Source organism: Falco biarmicus, chromosome 3, assembly GCF_023638135.1.
Source record: "Falco biarmicus isolate bFalBia1 chromosome 3, bFalBia1.pri, whole genome shotgun sequence".
NCBI lineage: Eukaryota > Metazoa > Chordata > Aves > Falconiformes > Falconidae > Falco > Falco biarmicus.
In genome coordinates this window covers 60,480,197-60,500,534 of record NC_079290.1, presented here as the reverse complement: position 1 = coordinate 60,500,534, position 20,338 = coordinate 60,480,197, and the positions used below count along the sequence as shown (strand labels likewise).

The 20,338-nt window shown below is 36.2% G+C and overlaps 1 protein-coding gene across 9 annotated transcripts in view; it reads right to left on the bottom strand.

Moving 5' to 3' along the window:
- PTPRM (protein tyrosine phosphatase receptor type M) overlaps nucleotides 1-20,338 on the bottom strand; it is a 481,749-nt gene that overhangs the window by 177,299 nt on the left and 284,112 nt on the right. For all 9 annotated transcript variants that reach the window (XM_056332147.1, XM_056332148.1, XM_056332152.1 and 6 more), the window contains exons 12-13: nucleotides 4,996-5,269; nucleotides 3,838-3,874 (exon numbers count right to left, since the gene is read on the bottom strand). In XM_056332147.1, coding sequence (XP_056188122.1) covers nucleotides 3,838-3,874; nucleotides 4,996-5,269 — 311 coding nt within the window. The remainder of the gene's footprint in view (nucleotides 1-3,837; nucleotides 3,875-4,995; nucleotides 5,270-20,338) is intronic.

Below are 20,338 nucleotides of genomic sequence, written 5' to 3'. Positions count from 1 at the left end.
AAAGAGTAGGTATATGAAAGCCATATTTCAAGCAAAACACGACAACCTTTATTACCAGTGGTACAAAAATCTCTTCCTGATTTTTGTTTGTTTGTTTGTTTAATTATCTTGTCAAAAATAATGGGAGTGGAAACCCTGCAGTCTCCACGTTTGTAGTCACAGAGGCACCAGAAGCCTTTCTCTACACAAAACTAAGATCATAAGACTCCACATCAGAAGAATATGTTGTCTGATGCTTCTCCTAGCAAAATCAGTGGCAAAGGATCCCTTCGACTTCAGCAGAAGCAGAAGAACTTTCAGCTCTACAAAACTCAACATTCTGATCCTAAACTAAACTTACAATCATTGCTATCAGGATTTTTATATGATCTCTAAAAGAACACATTTAACAGAGGGTTCATTTGTAAAAATGTAATGGTCATAAAACAAGATCATTTTTTAAAATGTTACAAATTGAGTTTTTTTAAAATATACTTGATGGAATGAGAAAGTATTATCCAGCTACTGACCCTACACATGTATTTGACCAGTAGAGTTAGGTTGTACTTTTCTGCAGTTATGCTGTACTTTTCTAACAAGAAGCCTGTCAGTATAAAAGCCTATCTATCTAGTGCACTTTGGCTCTGATCCAGCAACACAGATTAGTGTGTGCCAGTTGAGCACTTGCTTGACAGTAAACATACAGTAAGCACATGCATTATTCCTGTTGACATCAACTGCAATGAAAAGTGAAGTACCTACTGTAAGGGTTCTGCTGGATCTGGGTCAAAAAGGCTTTATCTCTTTAGGTTACACTTATTCATTATTTTTATTTTAACAAAAAATACAAAAGCATACAGCGGGCCATGGAATGAACACTGCAAAACTCAGTGATCCTAAGAAGGTTGCAAGGGCATCAACAACTTTTAGATTATCTGGAGTTGGAATGATTAAAGGAAATACAACTAGAAAATTATATTATATAGCTATGCTCATGTCAGGTTCTGAACTCCCATACTGGTTCTAAGGGCAGACTTCAAACAGGCAAAACCACACACCCTTAATACAGACAACAAGGTGGCTTGGCCAAGCTTGGCTGGCTCAGTGGAGCAGCTTGGAGGCTGCCTTGGGTGACCTGGATCCCAGGAAAAGCTGTCGATGTGCTTAGTGCAATCTTCAGATTCAATCTGAATGGAACTGCAGAAACTTTCAAGAAACAAGCAGACAGCTGGCTGCATCGTTATGTTTGTTCTACAGGGTATACTTTATGGCACTGGCCTTTATTCAGTAAAATACTTACATGTCTACTTTAAGACAGAATTGTTGCACTGTAATCAGTGAGATTAGCCTTTGTGCTCAAAATTAGGTACATAACTGACTTGATTAGGGCCTGAAAGTATATGGTTTCACACGCACTTATTAAATTCTAGAGTATGTCTACTAACTCCAATGGCTACCCAAGACTGTAGGTATTTTCAGGATCAGACCTTAATTTAAAAGAAGATTGTACCAGTTTTATATGTGAATGGCCTAAAGCACTTTCTTTTAACTTTAAAAACCACCAAATATGAACTCCTAAAGATAACAGATGCCCAGAATACAAACATTTCAGAGATGTTATTAGCACAGGAAAACTCGATGTTGTACTGGGGACTCCTTGCAACTTTATTTGTAAGAAGCACTGTAATAAATGGACACAACAAGCACATGACAGAGTTCAAGTAGCTTACTGTCTAGCAGCTATAGTGTAGTCACAAAACTCAGTGGAAAATGGTGTGTGTCTGTAAAAGGTCAGGCAGAGCGGTCGCAGCAGACTTTGTTTCCTGGGGTACAGGCAATGTAAATGTTGAGCTAAGGTGTTTGCGGGTGTGTGGACAGAAGGGGAGGTGAATGGGAGAGGACAGTTTATCTTGCCCCACTACAGGGGTGGTAACTTCTAACCTACAGACATTAAGCATTTTTGCTATTTTTTCTAGTCCATATGTGGGAAGTCCAAAGAGGGCACACAAGTCTGCTTTTCTCTCAAGTATCTCTTAGATCTAAAGGGAAAAAATCTGTACAGACAGGTATGATTAATATCATACTAAAATATGTCACGGTCTCCCATTTTGTTTTTAAAAATTAATATAGTTTAAAAATATAATACAGACATTCAGTTTATAAGCATGGAAATCAGTGCTTTACAGAAGACCCCACAAGGAAGTTTTGCACCAGGAACTATAAATGCCATTGATGACACCTCTGGTTTCAAAGTCCTCACAGCAACCCCTCACATTATTTTACAGGCTTCGCAAAGGTATTACAAAGAATTATGAAACATGCTTTCACAACAGAAATGCATGGAAATTTGTTTAAAATAAAAGCTGCACTTCTCACACCTCCATTGCCAAACGGGTTCAGTCAAAGTTGCTTGTTGCTATGGGAGCTATTCCAATCCATAAAGTTACCCTCACTTCTCAAATGAGAAAGTAAGATTTTTCAGTCAGTCGAGTAATTGAAATAGTTGAACATCCATTAGTGATTAGGAATACAAATCTTCAAATAATTTAAAATCCATTCCTCTAATCACCTATTATGATTTCTGAGGTAATGCAGTCCACTCCTGGTATCACTGAAGCTACCAGAAAACAACACCACAGGATTCCACTTGAATGTGGAATTAAACTCTCATCTATATGTTATAAAGCTTTTGTTTAGATATTTCAAAGTTTTCTAAAGTTTTGTAGTCAGTTAGTAAATTAGAATTAAAACGACTTCCTTTGGTTTGGAAAAAAACCCAACAACCAGGAATCAGTTCAAAAAGCCATAAAAAATGTTTGTCAGATTAGGGAGGATCCGGCCTTTCAAAAGAGGCAACTGTATGCTAAAATTTCTTTTACTTTTAAGTAACGAGATTCTCATCTATCTTATTTAGATTTAGTGGTGGTGGAGGAAATGTGAACTCTACATGTAAAGGAAATCATGGTGGAATCAGTTATGTTAGGGTGTTAGGGACAGTCACTATGAGACATGCAAGCTCTCCCACAAGGAACAGTGGTAGACAGATGGAGCAGTTTTTGTTTCATACTTTTACCAGCTGCCCAAACTGCAGGGTGGTATTACTTGCTCCTACTCACAGCAGTATTTTCATTCTTTCTCTTCTATTACAATCTCCAGATAATCATAGTATCCCATCACTACTCTTTCAGGCTTTGAAGTTGCAACCAGCAGGTACTAAACAGATGAGACTACAAAGATAATCACAGACAGACTCTACCCTCCAAAGTTAAATATATTATCAGCATGTTTATCTTTCCTTGTTTGAGGATCAAACCTACAGCTAGCACTGTCTCACTTATACAAACTTGTCTCACAAACAGTAGTATCATGTGCTGACAGTCCAATAAATATAGCTGATCTGTACCACGAAAATGCAGAACATGCTTTCTCCACTTTTCTTTTATAAAGCAACTAAGAAAAGATAATTGCTTACAAGTAAGGGGTAATGTTTCACTACAGATGTAGAAACACCTAGCATGCACCCTGCAATTGGCAATTTTACAACTCCACTTTATACAGCAAAGTCCAAAATATTTATTGTGAGATCATATAAAAACCCACAGAATATATTTTAAAAACCCTGTGTTCAAGTAGACACCTAAAAATGAGTAATACGTTTCTTATTAAAAACAAACAAACAAACAAACAAACTTACTTCCTAAATCTCAGCTAGAGATGGAAATGAATCATTTAAAATTCTGTAATAGGTTTAGTGATGCCTTTTAGCAATATAAACACTTCTGGATGTTTGCAATGACCATTGACGAAGGGAAGGTCAGCAAGCTGAAATACAGAACACATGACACAATATGAACATACCTTTTGTGGCTACCCTGACGCAGTCAATTTTGGTTTCCTGTGTCAAATAAAGAGGAAAAAGGTCACATCTTGTGTTTCTAAGGAAAGTAAGTAATCCATGATTGTATTCTTAAAAGTACTGATAAAATGTCAGAGAAGTGTTAATTTAATGTGCCTCATTACATATTTAACTGCTTATTAAGCAACTCGGATGGGCTTTCATAATATGGACAAACACTGCCTGGGTATGGTATATAAATATTTCACTTAAGGTTTCTTTAACAGTAGAAAATATGTGAAAGATATTCACAAGAGCACAGGCAAGTGTTTAGCTTTTACTTTGGCAACACAATGACCTTGGAAGAGTTTTCTTTTTCTTGCAGATAATATAGTTTGAGGCATCATGCTAGACAATTTTAGAAAGAAAAAACAATCAATGGTGTTTCACATTTCTGCACTGTCAGTGCACTGTGAAAGAGGAACCATTATGGTTTCTGGCAGAAAACATTTCCAGGCTGTCAGCACAGACAGCCAAAGCTGATCAAGAATTGAAGGGCTCTAGGTAGATCTGTCCAGGAAATGAAAAACAATTCCAGGAAGAATTAGTCCGATGAAACATGATCTGCAAAGACCTTTTTACACACTTTTTATTTCAGTTCCATCTACTTATTTTTCTTTTACTGTTTGCAGAAATGGGGAGAAAAAGTGGTTTCTAATTCAGTCAGGGCAACCAAATGAGAATATGGGAGTTCAAGATGTTACAAACTAAGGTAATGGGACTGGACAGGCCAAGACAAATGTGCTAAAATCCACAGTCAAGTTTGGCTTAAACTTAGCAAAAGAAATCACAACACATTCCTCTTCAAAGCAAATTAAAAAAAAAAAAAGAAAAAAGAAGCTAGTCAAACATACTGGACAGCTTTTAGATAGGAAGATAGAATGGTATTACACTACTTTGTCTACTCACTATTGACAAAATGTTTTTCCCTCTTTCCTGTAACATTTAATCATTAAGCAATACTGTATTAGGAAAAATGTTATTTTTAAATTCAGTGTGTTAAATTTCACGGTTCCTTCATTTTCTCATTAGCAACTAAACTGGGCATCTTGCTAGTTCATAGTTCCAGTCATCTATTTACACCCAAATACTGTATAAAACCACAACTGCATAAGACTTACCCCATTGGCTCTGCTGGCAGCTTGAAAATAGATGCTGTAGCTCTTATGAGGAAGAAGAGGAGTGTTCCAGAAACCACTGTAGGTTTTGTTATCACCAATAGTAAAAGGCTGAGCAGCTTGTAAACCATTGGCTGGAAACTCTGCAGCAAAGTAGTACTGGGAATTCAGAAGCGAGGCATTCTGGAAATGAATGGGCACTGGGTAGCACTTCAGGATTTCAGTTGTCTTTTTGGTCCTCCGTGGACGTTCTTCTTCAACAACTATTTGATAGACACTAAGAGTGTAGAAAGGAAAGAACAAAAGAAACACACAGGTTGTTTTAAGACTTGGACAATCAACTCATTCTGAAACCATAATAGCATAGCAATATTTATGGGAAAAAAAAAAAGAACTGTTAATAGGAAAGGATACAGGAAGAAAATGTCATTTTGATATTCAGGTGTATGGATTTGTGGAATAGATTCATGCTTTCAAACAAATTCATTTTGTTTTGGAAAAACAAAGTTAGCCACACACATCACAGCTTTTTACATAGCAAATGCACAGAACATTTTCTTGTTTGAACTCTTGTACAGAAAAAAAGCTTGCTTGATTAGTGCTATAGATTCCATTCTCTAAGCTTTTTATCTTGTCTAAATGAAATGCAATGAGTAGTAAGATAAAAATGAAGAAATAAATTACAATGAGATGGGAAATAGTATTTGTTTAACTGTTGACATTATAACTATTTATAAAAGCACACATGGAGTAAATTACAGTCTTTTAAAATTGTCTTTTAAAAAAGTCTTTTTTCAGTGGCATATTGACTGTTACTGAGAAAGAATAAAACACTTTTTGATGGAAGTTACTCTCACTCAGCAAAGCACTTTTATCTTAGAGATAACCATATTTTTAAGTGTTTCTGCATTCTGCAAAGCAAATCAGTTTGCATGTGAATTCTTTACTGTACTGGGACCTACAGGGAACAGTCCATCCCTCTCCACTGTAAAGGTGCTATGGACTTTCAAGCAAGACAAAGAAATTGTGATTTCTGCTGTATATGCAAACAGTGTAATCACTATAACCTTGCAGCTACTGTAAAATCCTGAGTCAGTGCTTTCAAATTTGTGAAGTGGGAAGTCCATGTCTCTAAAGAGGACCAGCTTGCAAGTTTACTGCTTCACTGGGGACCAGTGATTCTTAATTATTATTTGTCTCCTGGAATCTTTAATCCTGGTAAGCAAGTCAGTATAGGTAACTGATGTTAAAGCAGCAGTATGTCCACATTTTTCACATCATCTACATCTAATAACAATTTATGATCTCTCAAGTTAATAATTCATAAAAATCAGGGATCTCTGGGTAGGGTATGTTTCTTTAGGATGAAATACCCACATAGTCTTCTAACGTGTTCCCACTCAAGTCTTCTGTAGGTAGATGATTATGTTTACAGAAGACTGCCCAAAGTACAGGGACACTTGGGCTGGGCCTCTGCAGGTCTCAGTCTGGACCCAACAAGGCTTACTGGATTAGTCATATCACTGCACAGCTATGGCTATTCCCCTTCTGAAGGCAAATCTGGTTTAGAAATAAGAGAGAGGACTTTGTGCAGTCACCAAGCCAGCTCATAGCCTGTGAACTCCTGTAGCTGCTTGGGCTCTGCTAGATTCAAGCTGCTTTGAGCGCTGGCATAGAACTTTCCAGCTCTTGCGCTCTCTGGAGCCTTACTGACTCAGTGCACAACCAGACTAACACACTGCTTCTACCCCCAAGCTGCCTTTGCATGTTTCGATAATGCTGTGTGCTTGAATGACGTGCCATCAAGGGAACTGTTCAAAGTCAGGTTGGATGGGGCTTTAAGCAACCTGATCAAGTGGAAGATGCTCCTGCCCATGGCAGGGGTGTGGACTAGATGACCTTTAGAGGTCCCTTCCAACCCAATCCTTTCTGACTTCATGATTCTATGACAGCACGATGCTAGGTCTTCAGAGCCATCATAGCCGAGTATCACCAAGAGGCAGAAGAACGCCAGTTCTCTTGGCCTTCTTACTGTTCTTTTACTAGATCTACTGATCATGTTCAATAGACCCCGTTCACTACGTTTTTAAGATCTAGCATCTACAGTAGGAGATGCTGCACTTGCTATGCTCACAAAAATATGCCCAGAAACACTGAGAATGCTTAATACCTCTTCTTCTGACTGATTTAGACTGTCACCATGGATGAGATTTAGTTTAATGTTAAGACACTTAAATTCAAATGTCACCATGAAGATGTCTATACATCTGTAAACTCCCATTACAGTCATTGGAGAGCTATTCAGTATAGGGAAGAGATCTTAAAGACCTGACTAGAGAGGAGGCATCTACTTTTAGGTTAACTTAATTGTTTTCTAGGCTGTACTGCAATAACTAAATAGTCAGCTCACATGTAGACATCTACAAGTGGACACTTAAATTTAGATGTTTTAATCTAATGATAAACCCCACACAGAAATCTAACCATGTATAAGTTTGGTATAGCCAGGGAGAGAAACAAATGTCTTGAGGGTCTACTCAGAGGTCACTTCTGTACATTTTGCAACTCTGCGCAACAAAGTCTACACATCTAGCAGAAAGATTTTTGTTAGTTGATTAATTCCATGCTGAGTAGTAAATGAAGGTCAATACATCACAACCTTTCTTTAATCCTGTGAGAATTGATGTGTAAAAACTAACCACGAAATATCCACATTGCAATCTTGTTTTTTCTCTTCCAAATCAATATTTGACATGATTATAGCAGTTAATTTTCTAGAACAAAACACAGTTGCTTAGAACTGGGATTCCAAGCTACTTTGAAAAGAGTGTATTGCCTCCTCTAATTATTAATTTACAGTGAATTTACAACAAATACCATTTGAAAATTCAAATGGAGTATTGGAAAAAAAAGGAAAAGGTGACGCAAACAGCTATTCTTGCAAGGTAGTGAAGTTGGATACACTTGCTTAATACCACAGCAAAGATAAGAATCCCTCAGTTTCACCAAAGCATGACAGATAGTAAACTCAGTTATTTGGATGTCACCTTGCAGAGAGTATTGTTACCTTTTTTATTGCAGCAGGACTGAATGTAAGAGGGATCTCAAACCAGACAAGGTAATATGACCTGTTTCAGTACTGGTTGAAACGAAGGTTCTTTTCATTTTTCATTTAGTGATTAAAGTTAAGACTGTAGATATTTTAATAACAAATCTGTCATTACAACGCTCCTTTTTCTCTGGCAAATTCATGTTAGTTATACTACATGCACTACTCCTTGTATATTACATTTTAAATGCCTGCCATCTATTCATCTTCAGATACATTAAAGAAAGAACTAAGTTGACTGGAGCAATTTCAAACTCAAAATGTCTTTTCATCCTTACTCCACAAGACAAATTAGATTTGCAAGCATCTAGACCTCAAATCTATTTGCTCTTTAATAATTTAAGCACTGAAAGGTCAAGCAGCTCTTTTCTGTTCCCTTTTATCAAAGTCCAAGTGCTAATGAAAAATAACTAAATCCTGTCTGCTGCCCAATTTTCACACACTGCTGTTTCTCTGATGTAAATTAACACATTATAAGCACCTGGGTCAATGGAAACCTCACAGAACTTTGAGTGATACGTTTTATATTTGTACAAATGAGATCATCTTGCTAATGAATTTTACAAAATTGCCCCAATTACAATTATAATCCAAAAGTTTCCTCTAATTCTTACTACTAAAATTGCTTTCTTTAGTAACTACTGAATTGCCTACTCTAAAAAGGGTTCAAGATTATCAATTGAGCTAGCACTGCTCCATGACTGTATTATTGCTCTTAGGTATTAGTCAGATTTCCTGCTTGTTTGAAGTTGCATTGTTCCTTTTCCACACATCTATATTTCAGAGAATAAGTCTTCCTATCTGTAAGCCAAAAAATAAAATCTACATTACAGTGAAAGGTATCAAATCCATATTGGCTATTGGTAGAACTTAAGATTGCCTTTCTGAAAGAAAGAAATGTAATTTAAATTTAATTCACACTATGCAGTTCTACTATAGTATTCCAAAGCCTTGGAAATTGAATCTACTTATACAGACGGAACCTTACTGTTGCATCAAGAAAGGAACACATGGGTATTATTTTTAACTCTAGGATTCAAGTATTTCAAATTTGGGGATTAAATATGATGTCTGGGAAAGGAAAATGTTGATGTAGTTTTTAAGTTACTTATTTTTAACAATTCCAAAATTAAATGACTATCCAGAGATACAAATCTAAACATGATAAGGACTTTAATTTTTGTTAGAAATTAGGCTTCTCAGATATTTACTGAAATTCGGTTGCTTAAACTAAAATGGTCTGTGAATGTCTGCTAAATATATTGGGTTTTTTTTTCAGAGTGGAAAAAGACACATGAAAAAAGAAAGAAGACGTTAACACAGCAATCAAAGATGTTAAGAATAACTAGACAAATCAACAAAACAGTTCAAAAGAAAACTTAAGTGTGTAACTGTTCTTAAGTACATGAGATGATGGGGTTTAGTAACTTGTTGATTCAGGACATTATTCCACACTATTGGAATGCAGTAAATCAAATTTTTATTAATCAAAGCCTCATTCAAAGTGACAAAGTAATTTTCTCAAGAAGGGCCTACTGCATACAAGCATGAACTTCAGGATTCTTACTACAGAAGCTCTTAACCTGTACAATCTAGGTATTTATCAACTGAAACTTATGAATTTATAATTACACCTCCACCAAAAGTAATTCCAAATTGAAAACAAAGGGAAACATGCTTGATTACTTCATTATTGAAATGTCAAGTCTATTTTTTCTCTCCTAAACAGTCTTGATGCTTCACCTAACTGAAGCCATAATTTTTTTACAAATTATTTTACAGAAGGAAGATGACCTAAGGATCTGAATCTAGATTAAGAGCATTTACTAGTCTTAATACGACTAGTGTGTGTGTGATCTTAGGCAAGTCAATTAAATATTTTGTGTCTTGGTTCTCCAGCTGTAAAATGAGAATGGGAAAGTTTCTTATTGCCTCTGGCCTGCTTCAACTGTTCAAAACTAAAACCTCTTCAAGATCTTTTTTATTATCCATGAAAAAATAGTTGGTTTTTTCCCTAGAAAATGTAAAAGCCTGCAAAGCTGTTAAACTCCACTAACAGTGCCCTCATCAGCTATGTATACTGTTGGGCTACCTTTGCAGACTGTTATGGTGACATTGTAGAGCTTAATTTGAAGTTTTCTGCTCATTGTAGTAAGTCTCCTAGTCTCGTGCTTTATTATAAACATATGTAAGTGGCACTTTTTAGAGATCTATTTCTGTATCTCAACTTGTATGCTTGCTTTGTTTTAATGCTAACAGATTCAAGCAACAGAATAACCTTTAATCTACACATTGACCATTACTTCAGTCGCTTATTCCCATAGCCCTACTTTATCTATATGCTAGAATCACATCGCTGCATTCTTCTACTAAAATACTAAAGTTCCAATAGATGGCAAGATTAAGAAATCGAAACCCAACCTTATTATCTCAGTTTTATGTCCATGAAGAACCTGATTGCTCAAACTGTAACAGTCTATAGGGTTCCTACAATTTCAACAATATTTGTGTAGACACTGAAAATTCTATTGTACAGCCATTTAATTCATGACCATTTTATAAAAAATCAGTTGTTTTGTTCATGTTTTGCATTCAAAGTTTCATATATCTTTTCTCATCATACATTATTTAATAAGTTTATCATTTAATACTGCTTCTTTAAAAAAAGACAACCCTTGGACAATTTTTTTCTATAATTACAGCATAACGTCCTTTTCATCCTTGTAATCAGTTGTCTCTGATGTGTTCATAACATATCTACATGGATTAACATTGGAGATTTTGATCTATTTCTTCCTGCCCTTATATTGCACTAGGTTCTTGCAATTCATCCTGTAACTTAAAAATTTTACAGTACTAGAAAGCATACGTAAACCGTATCTTGAAACAGAAGATGGAAATTACTCTTTAAAGGACAGGAATTTATAATTTACGGTTGGCAGGCAAATAGAAGACTACAAGAAATAGCCACTAACTCTCCTCCTACTGAGCAAGAGTCTATATATTTATTACAGGTGGCATTGAACAATTCCCTATTTATCTGGTGTCTCACCATCATAGCTACACAGGCTCTGCCAATGGGTCAGGAGTTCCAGCAACACATAGTATATAATGAATGAAATATACTCCATGTGCAGTCACTTTCAGTACAGATGTGAAGCCACAGACCCAGCTGAAGAGTTAGTCCTGTCCCACTGACCGCTGTAGAATTTTGCACATTTTGTCAAAGAGGGAAGCACACACCGTTCAGTTGTGTTTTCTCTGCTTATGGTCTCTTAAAGAAAGACCATTGCTACATTCAAGATCAGCTTTTCTAGGCTGAAAGAAATAGATGCAGTAAGAATTTTTCCTGGGGAGGGTATGGTCACAGAACAAGGGCAGCTTGAAACAACATAAAATGGGTAGTTTATTTGGGAGGGGTCACTTTTCTTGTCCAAGAATTAGAAATAACGCAATCTGTATGAGTTTGGAATTATTCTATTTTTTTTTCTGAGTGAATTGGCTTTGTTACAGGTGAGATAGGGATTGATGACTACATAAACTTGGGAGTTCATGGCTTAGTAGAAAAAACAGGGTGTTTTTGATTAGCAAAAGGACAAATGAGTATGCCTACTAATGATGGAGAAGCCTCTTCAAGCTAGTCCCCTCTATTTCATGAACTATTTCTATTTTATTTGAGAGATTAGAGATTTTCTGGGCTTTAAGCAAAATACAGCCTTGCCTTTTATAGCTTCTAAAATGAGAAAAAAAAATGAAGACGCTTAAAAAACCAAATACTTGCATGAACATAAGGTTCAGATATGAAAAGACTTACAGTAAAGAAAAACAAACAGACCAAACAAAACCTCCAAATTAAGGCTCCTGTACCAGTGCCAACAATGATGCAAGTATCGTTAAATAATATACTAGGATCTAATTATAAAGGGAAAAAAGGTGAACTAGGCAATATTTCAAATAATATTGGCAACAGAGAAGCAATCAAAATTCTTGCAACTGTTAACATTTAAGCACTTGATGTAATTGTCTTTTCTTTTTGCGAGTGAAGGGAGTCTTAAATCCCTGTAACTTTTTGTTTACATCTTTACTTGAAGTCTGGAGGTTTTATGCAAAGAAAAGTTCATCGATCTTTGGCAGGTGTCTAAGTCTGAGGGACAGCTGGTACTTCCAAAATGTAGGAAAGGGACTAAAGAAAGAAAACACTTTGTGGTAGTAGCTTGTTGAAACTTGAATGGAAAGATTCTACTTCCACACCTGGCTTTATTTACTGGCTTTGCAAGTGAAGTGATAAGCCTGGTTACATTCTCCAAGGCAGGATCTCTCTTAGTTCTCAGGAAGCACAGTTACTGGCACCTGAAATTCCCAGCCCATGGGTAAAGTAAAATCGGAGAAAGCCACAAATCTTTCAGAATCAGACCTGGAGTGAACACAAGAGGGACTAATACACAGTGTCTCCATTGTCATGCAAGGAGCCCTATTTCTCAGATCAATCAAAGCAGAAATACCTAAACAGCTGTAAAGGAGGAGATAAGACAGCCCAGATTCAGCCCCTAGAGACAGTCCCAAATGTAAACTCTGAGGTGTTGTAATAAGCTTTATCTTCACAGACCCAGTCCATCGGGGAATGGTATCTGGTTTTTAATGTAAAACTCCTAAGCTGCTTTGTGACTGCCCAAGTCTTTCGTATGGACAGGCTCAAAGACTTAAAAGTCAGTATGTACAAAGGGGATTTTCTGGGAAAAAATACATCCAAGAAAACCTCTCCTTAGAGTTCCTACGGATTTATACAGAAAATCCCAACCGTTCTTATATGGGGAGCATTATGTCACTGGAAGTTAAAGATATTTTGCTTGTTCTTTCCTCCAGCCACAGTCATCAGGGAAGGATATGACAACACATGATTCCTTTGAGAAGGAAAACACTTGCTATATAGTATCTTAACAGCAGAAGAGTCAAATGGGCTGTGACAGTAGTAAAGTAATGGCACCATAAGTTTGTCATGGATTTAATTTTTTTTTTTTTTTCCAAACACAGAAGAACTGATAAATTTCTCTTTTGCATGTCTGGACTTTCTAGGATGTTTAGGAGACATCAGAGCCTGGGCTCCAAAAATTCAAACAAGAAAATCTGAAAGAAAGGAAAAGGAGACAATGACGCACATTCCTTCCACCTCACTGTGGTGAGATGGGTGCCACCTAGTCCTGATGATACAGTGTATTTAATTTTTTGCCTTACTTCCTATTATACAGATTCACTGTTTTACAGAATCTAAGCACGCTACATCATGGGCAGAGAATGTTCAGCTGATCTTCAACCTTATAACGGCATATATATAATGGCAGGCAATCATGTACCATTCACAAAATGCTTGTGAAACTTTTCTGCTTTTAGATTCAGTTATCATAAATGATGACTCAAAACATAACAGTTTTGTTGGTAAATAAATCAGAGCACATATGTCCCTTTGTCATTTTGAAGGTAAATTTTTTCAATATTATTTCTTCTGCTGAAAAAAAAGTTCTATAATATTGCAGGTCACAAAAACCTTATGATCAGAAACATACTTTTTCTGAACCACTTACAACCTCTCTGTAACTTGTGCTCTCCGTACTTAATATGGATTTATGTATTTAGTTGCTTTTTCTTCACTCATTAATGTCAAGAAAGTATGCAGACTTTGTACATATTCTGTAGTCCTGCACAGAATAAAGTGAATGCAAAATGAAAACAAAATTAAACATGCTTACAATGGTACTGTTTCACACTGACTTCAAAGTTATTTTCTACAGGTGTAAGTAATACAAGGCAAGAGAGATCTGGCCCCATATTTTTAAATTCTCTCAGCTGTTAACTGTGCATTTACTGTACAGGCTAAAGACATATTTGATTATAGATCTGCCCTAATGTGCTCCATACTATATGAACAAGATCTAGCTACTAATTACAGACTGCAAGTGACAAGATAAGAAGGGCACCACATTTTTTTTTTTTGTAGGAAAGAAATGTTTAGAATGAAGAGACTGTAAGGACACATTTAAATAGTTTTAGTTCACAGGTAATTAACTGTGCATGTGAAAAAATAAAGAAAAACTGAGCAAACCAAACCAAAAAAAAGATTGAAATATTTAAAAACACAGAAAGCTACACAGGGTAGGAATGTAGAGAAGGAAAGAAAAAAATAGAACAAAAAATGTACTAAAAACAGGTTGAGATGTACCATCACCTTTGATAAACAAGAAGCAAAAGAAAAAGTAGTAGTAAAAATATAAAAGAAAAATTATGTCTATCTAATATGGATGTACTTTAAACAAAGCATTTTTAACAACTTGGGTACTTTTCATGGTTCATGGTTTACATGCAATATGTTTGCAAAAAAATTTTGATTTCATAACTATTTTATGAAACCAAACACCTTTTACAAACATATTTCATGTAATTTATAAAGTTACTGTATTTCATAATATAGTTATGAAATCGCGGGGCGGGGCCGGGGGGTGGGGGGTGGGAGGGGCAATTGTTTATCCAAAAATGACTGCTGCAAGATGCTTCTCTGCTAATATCTCTTTCATATATATGGGACAACATTCAATTTACATTGATGTGGTATTGCGTTCTTTACATGTCATTTGAAACAGAAGATGCTTCAAAGCCTTATAAATAGACTAAGACGCTATGAGTTTTACAGCAAGAAGTTCAGAATATGTACCCAAGAACATGCCGTAATCCCATCATATTCCACATGTCATCTGCGATACCCAGCTCCCACCCTCAATATGCTCAGCTCCTTTTAGTATCTCCCAAATATTGGCTGGAAAAGAGGCAACACATGCTGTGTGGATGCTTCTGGGCTACACGTGGGCTTGCTGGTATGTGAATTGTAGCTGTCTACTGATGGACCAAATGAAATGAACCAATTAGTTCATGCCGTAACACAGCCTATCCATCATAGATGCTAATCTGGGTCTTTCCACTGTACCCAGAGACTCCAAAATGTGGGAGAAACTTACAATTTATGCAATATTTAAACTATTTCATATGCACTTGAAAATTTCCAATATTAATTAGGGAAGGAACACATAGACATAAGCTTTGTTTTCTTAGGAAAACATCATAAAATCAGGTGTAAACCTTAACTTAATTATGTTCCAGAAAGTTTAATTATTATCTTGGATATATTACATAGCGCACACAAGCCAAGGAGTATTTCCTTTCTTCATTTTGCAAGTGAACAAGTTTTATTCCTACTGAGTGTAGGGGCTCAGTCCCCGTAGACACCAGATACTATTGATCTCTCTCCACAAGGCTTTATGCTCTTAATTTAAAGCCCAAGCAGCAGTATCACTAACTTAAATGATGCTGGTCTAAACTGAACTAACCTAAGGCTTCAGATTCTCCAGGGCTTTGAGGCTGACTTGACTACAGAGCAGAATAAAATAGGGATGCCTCCTATCTCCTTTGTGGTTTGCTCACAATATGGCTTTAAAACGAATGAAAACGAGGGATGGATTATAAGGATAATAATTCCACAAAATATTCCACAAAGCCATTATTCTGAGATCTTCTGGTGAGCAACATGGAAGAGGTGAATAAAAAAACCCCAAACCAACCTCTTCATACAGTTAGCTATACATACATCTGCTTATTACAACACTACCCACCATTGCCAAGTTGTTCACAACCATACGTAAACGACTTTTCCTCTTTTTCTTTAGAAAGTAAATATGCTATATGCATTTATTTTATTTTTAGACAAAGGAGTGGAGAAAGCATGATTTGCAGAAAGCTACAGAAGTTGTCCCTACCCACACCAGAAATAAAACTGTTTTCTCTTCTGCATTAAGCCCCAGTGCTCTATCTTCTAGCCATCCTTCCTACCACAGTAAGACTACAGTTTTCAGTAACCAGAAACACACTGTAATTCCCCCCCTGGCCATGTGAAGAGGCTTAGCTCCTCTTCATCTCTACAACAGAGCTCTCCCTTGGGGAAGGCAGGCCTACTCATTATCTGGGCAACTTTGTTATGTACAAACAAATAAAAATAATAATCATAAAAATGTTGCAGAGAGATGTTTCAAGAGGCTGTTTCTGTTGTTACCAAAGAATTAACAGACCATTTCAACTACAGGGCTGCCTCTACGCTATCCTGCTGGTGAACTCTGCCTTGAGTATTCATTTCCAGCAATCATCTATTCAAAGCAGGGAGGGAAGGAGGGAAAGGGGGAAGGAGGAGGAGCATGAGAGGGGGCTGAGGAGAGAGAGTGGCACAGAGGAAAAGAGGACAAACAGACAGGGAGAGGCAAAATGGGAGGGGGATTTCTGTAAAATCCTGCCTGGAGCAGGAATGTCAGTCCCAAATTATGTGGGAGGCTTTTATAAGGAAAACCACTGATCATCAAAGTTATCTAGGTTTAGGAAACATTGCTGTCCAATCTTGTTTACTGTTATTTATATGATAAGACTGCCTCCATCTTCAAAATTTCTACTAAAACACCTTATTTCAGCCAAAATAGTTTAGAGTATCAAAAACCCCTCATGCTGCAGTGCGGTGAAAAGAAGGCATTTTGGTTTATTCCATTTTAAAGAAAAAATAGCATTATCAATTTAAATGCTCAGATTTTTACATCTGTCATGCTGTGGAGGTGCTCATGCTTAGCAAGGCTCAGACAACAGTGACTAACTGTGTAACAGAGTGTGTAACTCCTAGTAAAAAAAGCATATGACCTAAACTGTTGTTGCTCATAAAATATAATAATGAAAACAGATAATAGCTGGTCTTGCACAGACAATTTTTCTTAGATGCCACGTTTGATATAATAACAGTGTTGAATATTTCATTCTTGTAACTTTAATTTCTCTTTGTCCTGGTTTGATCAAGATAAGATCAGTCCTAAATTACTTTGGAATATTAGCTCGGTACCATGAATGTATTTTGTATTCTCTCAACCATAACTCATTACATGAAACTTGCTTGGCATCAGTAAGTCACAATTGCTTGTGTGTGTACATGTATGTGGGAGTGTGTGTGTGGCTCAATACCCTGCTGCTAGGCTATTTAGTGATAAAATCTGATATAATAAAATATTAATTACAGCTGAAATGTTGGGTGAGAAATATGAACTCAATTACAGTCCCATATTGTGAACAAAGGGCAGGGTGAAAAAATCCTTTAGTTATAGAGGTTTGGGATAATAAAAGAACAACTAGAACATTAGATTCAAGCTGTGCGCTCCCTAAAAGGCCACCTGTTATTAGTCTTCACATCAGGCATAGAATTTCAAGTAAATTAGGTCAAGATGAAAGATTTTTGCTGCTGATTTTTTTGACTTAACTAATTTAAAGATTTTTTATCTGAGCATATTTTTCTTTGATGTCATTGCAATTTAGTAATTAGAAATTTGTAACAAGCACAATGTCACAGCAATTATAATTAAAGGTTAGATATCATACACAGTATGCAAAATGATCACCTTATATGGTATAAAAGTCGATAAGAATTAGCAGTTGATTCTAAGAGTCTTTGTTTCAGTCAGATTGGCAGTTTCTCGGCACCAGACTGTAGCAGATGTGGTCCTACTATCTTAGAAAGCCTTTTTTTTTTCCCCCAAAAAATACCAGCAGTAAATTATAAATTATTTCAAGCCTTCTTAATAAATAATTTTCTGTTCATCTGTTTGATTTACCTGAGTGTGGAGTCAGATGAATTACCAAAGACTTAAAATGTTACCAGACTGTAAACAAGCACAACAGGTTAGTTGTTTGTGTAGACAAACAAAACAAGTTAGTCCAAATCAAATAATATGACCTTGAAATCCTATGCATAGTTGTTAATCATAAGAACCAAGCGATCTTATGTATTGTTGCAGGCTAAAATGTGCCATTATATCATAAAATAAGATTTTAATTGTCTGAAGAACTATGCAACAGTGATTTCTATTTCTACAAATTTTGCTGAAGCTATGGCAATATATTTTGGTACCAAGCCAGAAAACATACTTTCAATGAATTTACATTTAGGATACTTGGAATGATCCAAAGACCATTTCAAAGCTTCTTAATAAGCTTTATGTTCTTTGCTTAATTTCTTTCTAAAAAGAACACAGAAAAATGATAAGTTCATAAATATGAGATAAAAATATCTTGGTACAGCGACTGAGGTGCTTTTATAAGCCATTATTACACCATTTAACGCAGCAGTTTTCAGGTTGCCAAGGCCAATTCATAAAACAACCGGAAAGCATGGAAAAAGGAGTAAAGTCTTGTCAGAGACTGAAAACAATTAAAGAAAGCAAAACTGTCTAAAATAATTTAGTTTGAAAAAGAACGAAGTTAGAGGGGATCTGAAGGAAATATTCAAAACTGAAAGCCATGGCAGAGCTGACTGAACCTTTCTTTTCAATCTGTCAGAGAGAAAGAAAATATTAATGCACAATGGTACTGAAGTACAGATCAGTGAGGAAGAAACAAAAGGAAATTCCAGGAGTCTGAACACATGCAAACAAATATGCAACAACCTGTGAGATCACACAGCCCATCTTATCAGAGTCACTGGTAGCATTTCTGAGAGTGTAATCTGACTCTCTGATAGTCAATGAAAGCACAGTACTGCTTGCAAATTGTATGTCTGCTTCTGACTAGAATGGAAAGGTTCATTACAACACGCAGCTCCAGCAAAGTCCTTGATGGCACCTGAACCATCAGATTCCACCTGGTGCCTTCCTGCTACGTTAAGCCAGGGTGCAAAGAAAAAACAAATTAGTTATTTTTTCTATTAAAGAACGTAACACAGTGCTATTACCCTGTCTTTACAAATTAGGTAGAGAATAGATCTAGCAAGGTCTAAATGACCAGTTCACTTGGGATTCCCAAGAAAACAGGAAGACAGACTCCCACCTAACAGGGACACTCCTAGTTCTTTACATCTACATAGGATTAATGTGTTATTTCCACTAAATAATTTTGAGATTCAAATATTTTTTTTTAAGAAATACCATACTACGTTGTTGTTATTCTGCAAAATTCAGAGTTGCTGGATATAATGTGATAAAATACTGTACTGCAATTACAAGGAATGGAGTAACAGAAAAAGAGGCAGTCTTCATGTGAGAGCCTGCCTGAGTAATTTCTACTTTCAGTAGAAAAGTACAGGACCACTTGCAAACCACAGGTTTCTTCCTCAATAGCCCTGAAGAAGACCAGTAGCTACACAAAGATAAAGTATAAGGATAATAAAAAAAATACTTCAAGAAATAATGTGATGTTCTTAAAGAATAGGAAGATTTCTTCAGGTCTAAATCCATACATAAACAATAAGATACACTATTGCTCATTCTCCTGTATTCAACTCACAATTTATATTTATTATGTAAGAGCTGCACCCTAAAGCAGTGGGTTTTATTCTGTTCCCTGCAAATTCCTAGGGACACAGTTCGCAAAAAGGAGGAAAAAGAAATATACAGCTTATAGGTTTAAAATTGCAACATAAAGATCTGCACATACACTGCAGCATCTTCAGGGGTTAAAAAATTAAAACAAAATCACTTCTACTAAGAAAAACCAATTACAAGTAAGCAATATTCTTCTTCAATATTTTTTAGTAAACCACAAACTCCGGCAGTGCTGTGACTATACGCTAGAAAGTGTCCATGAGGTGTGGATACTTTGGAAATGTAACAATGGCAAGTTGCACAGCTCTTATTTATGAATGCAAAATAATACGCATATGCAAATAGGTCAAGGAGCCCGGATACTACATAGATATGAAGAAGTAGTATTTGGAGCAGGAGATCAGCTAATGGATTAATGACACAATACTAACACTAAAAGAATGAGATCTTTCTATATCCTACAAAGCTGTGTACTGGAAACTCACTACTGAATTGGGTTGCGGATTTAAGCAAATAGGTGTGTTAAAATGAGTGGTTTAAGTAGAGGGAGAATGCTTATTTTCTCCCTTTTTCAAGGGTGCTCTGCAACCTGCTGGTTTGTGTGCAGCACACAAAGAAAAATATTTGCTGAGGTAGCTGAACAAATACACAAGCCAATTTCAACAGGTTTTTTGATTCAAAGCTTGACAACTGTTTACTGCTCATTAAAGCACTCACAGAGGATATGAAGTTTTTAATCTATTCAACCAGGGGATGCAACATGGAGCATGGATAGACTAGCTCAAACAGATCTCTTGCGGTGGTTTAAGATGTTCCACTTGTCCATTTTCTCCTTCTGCCAGATGCTATGCTTTCG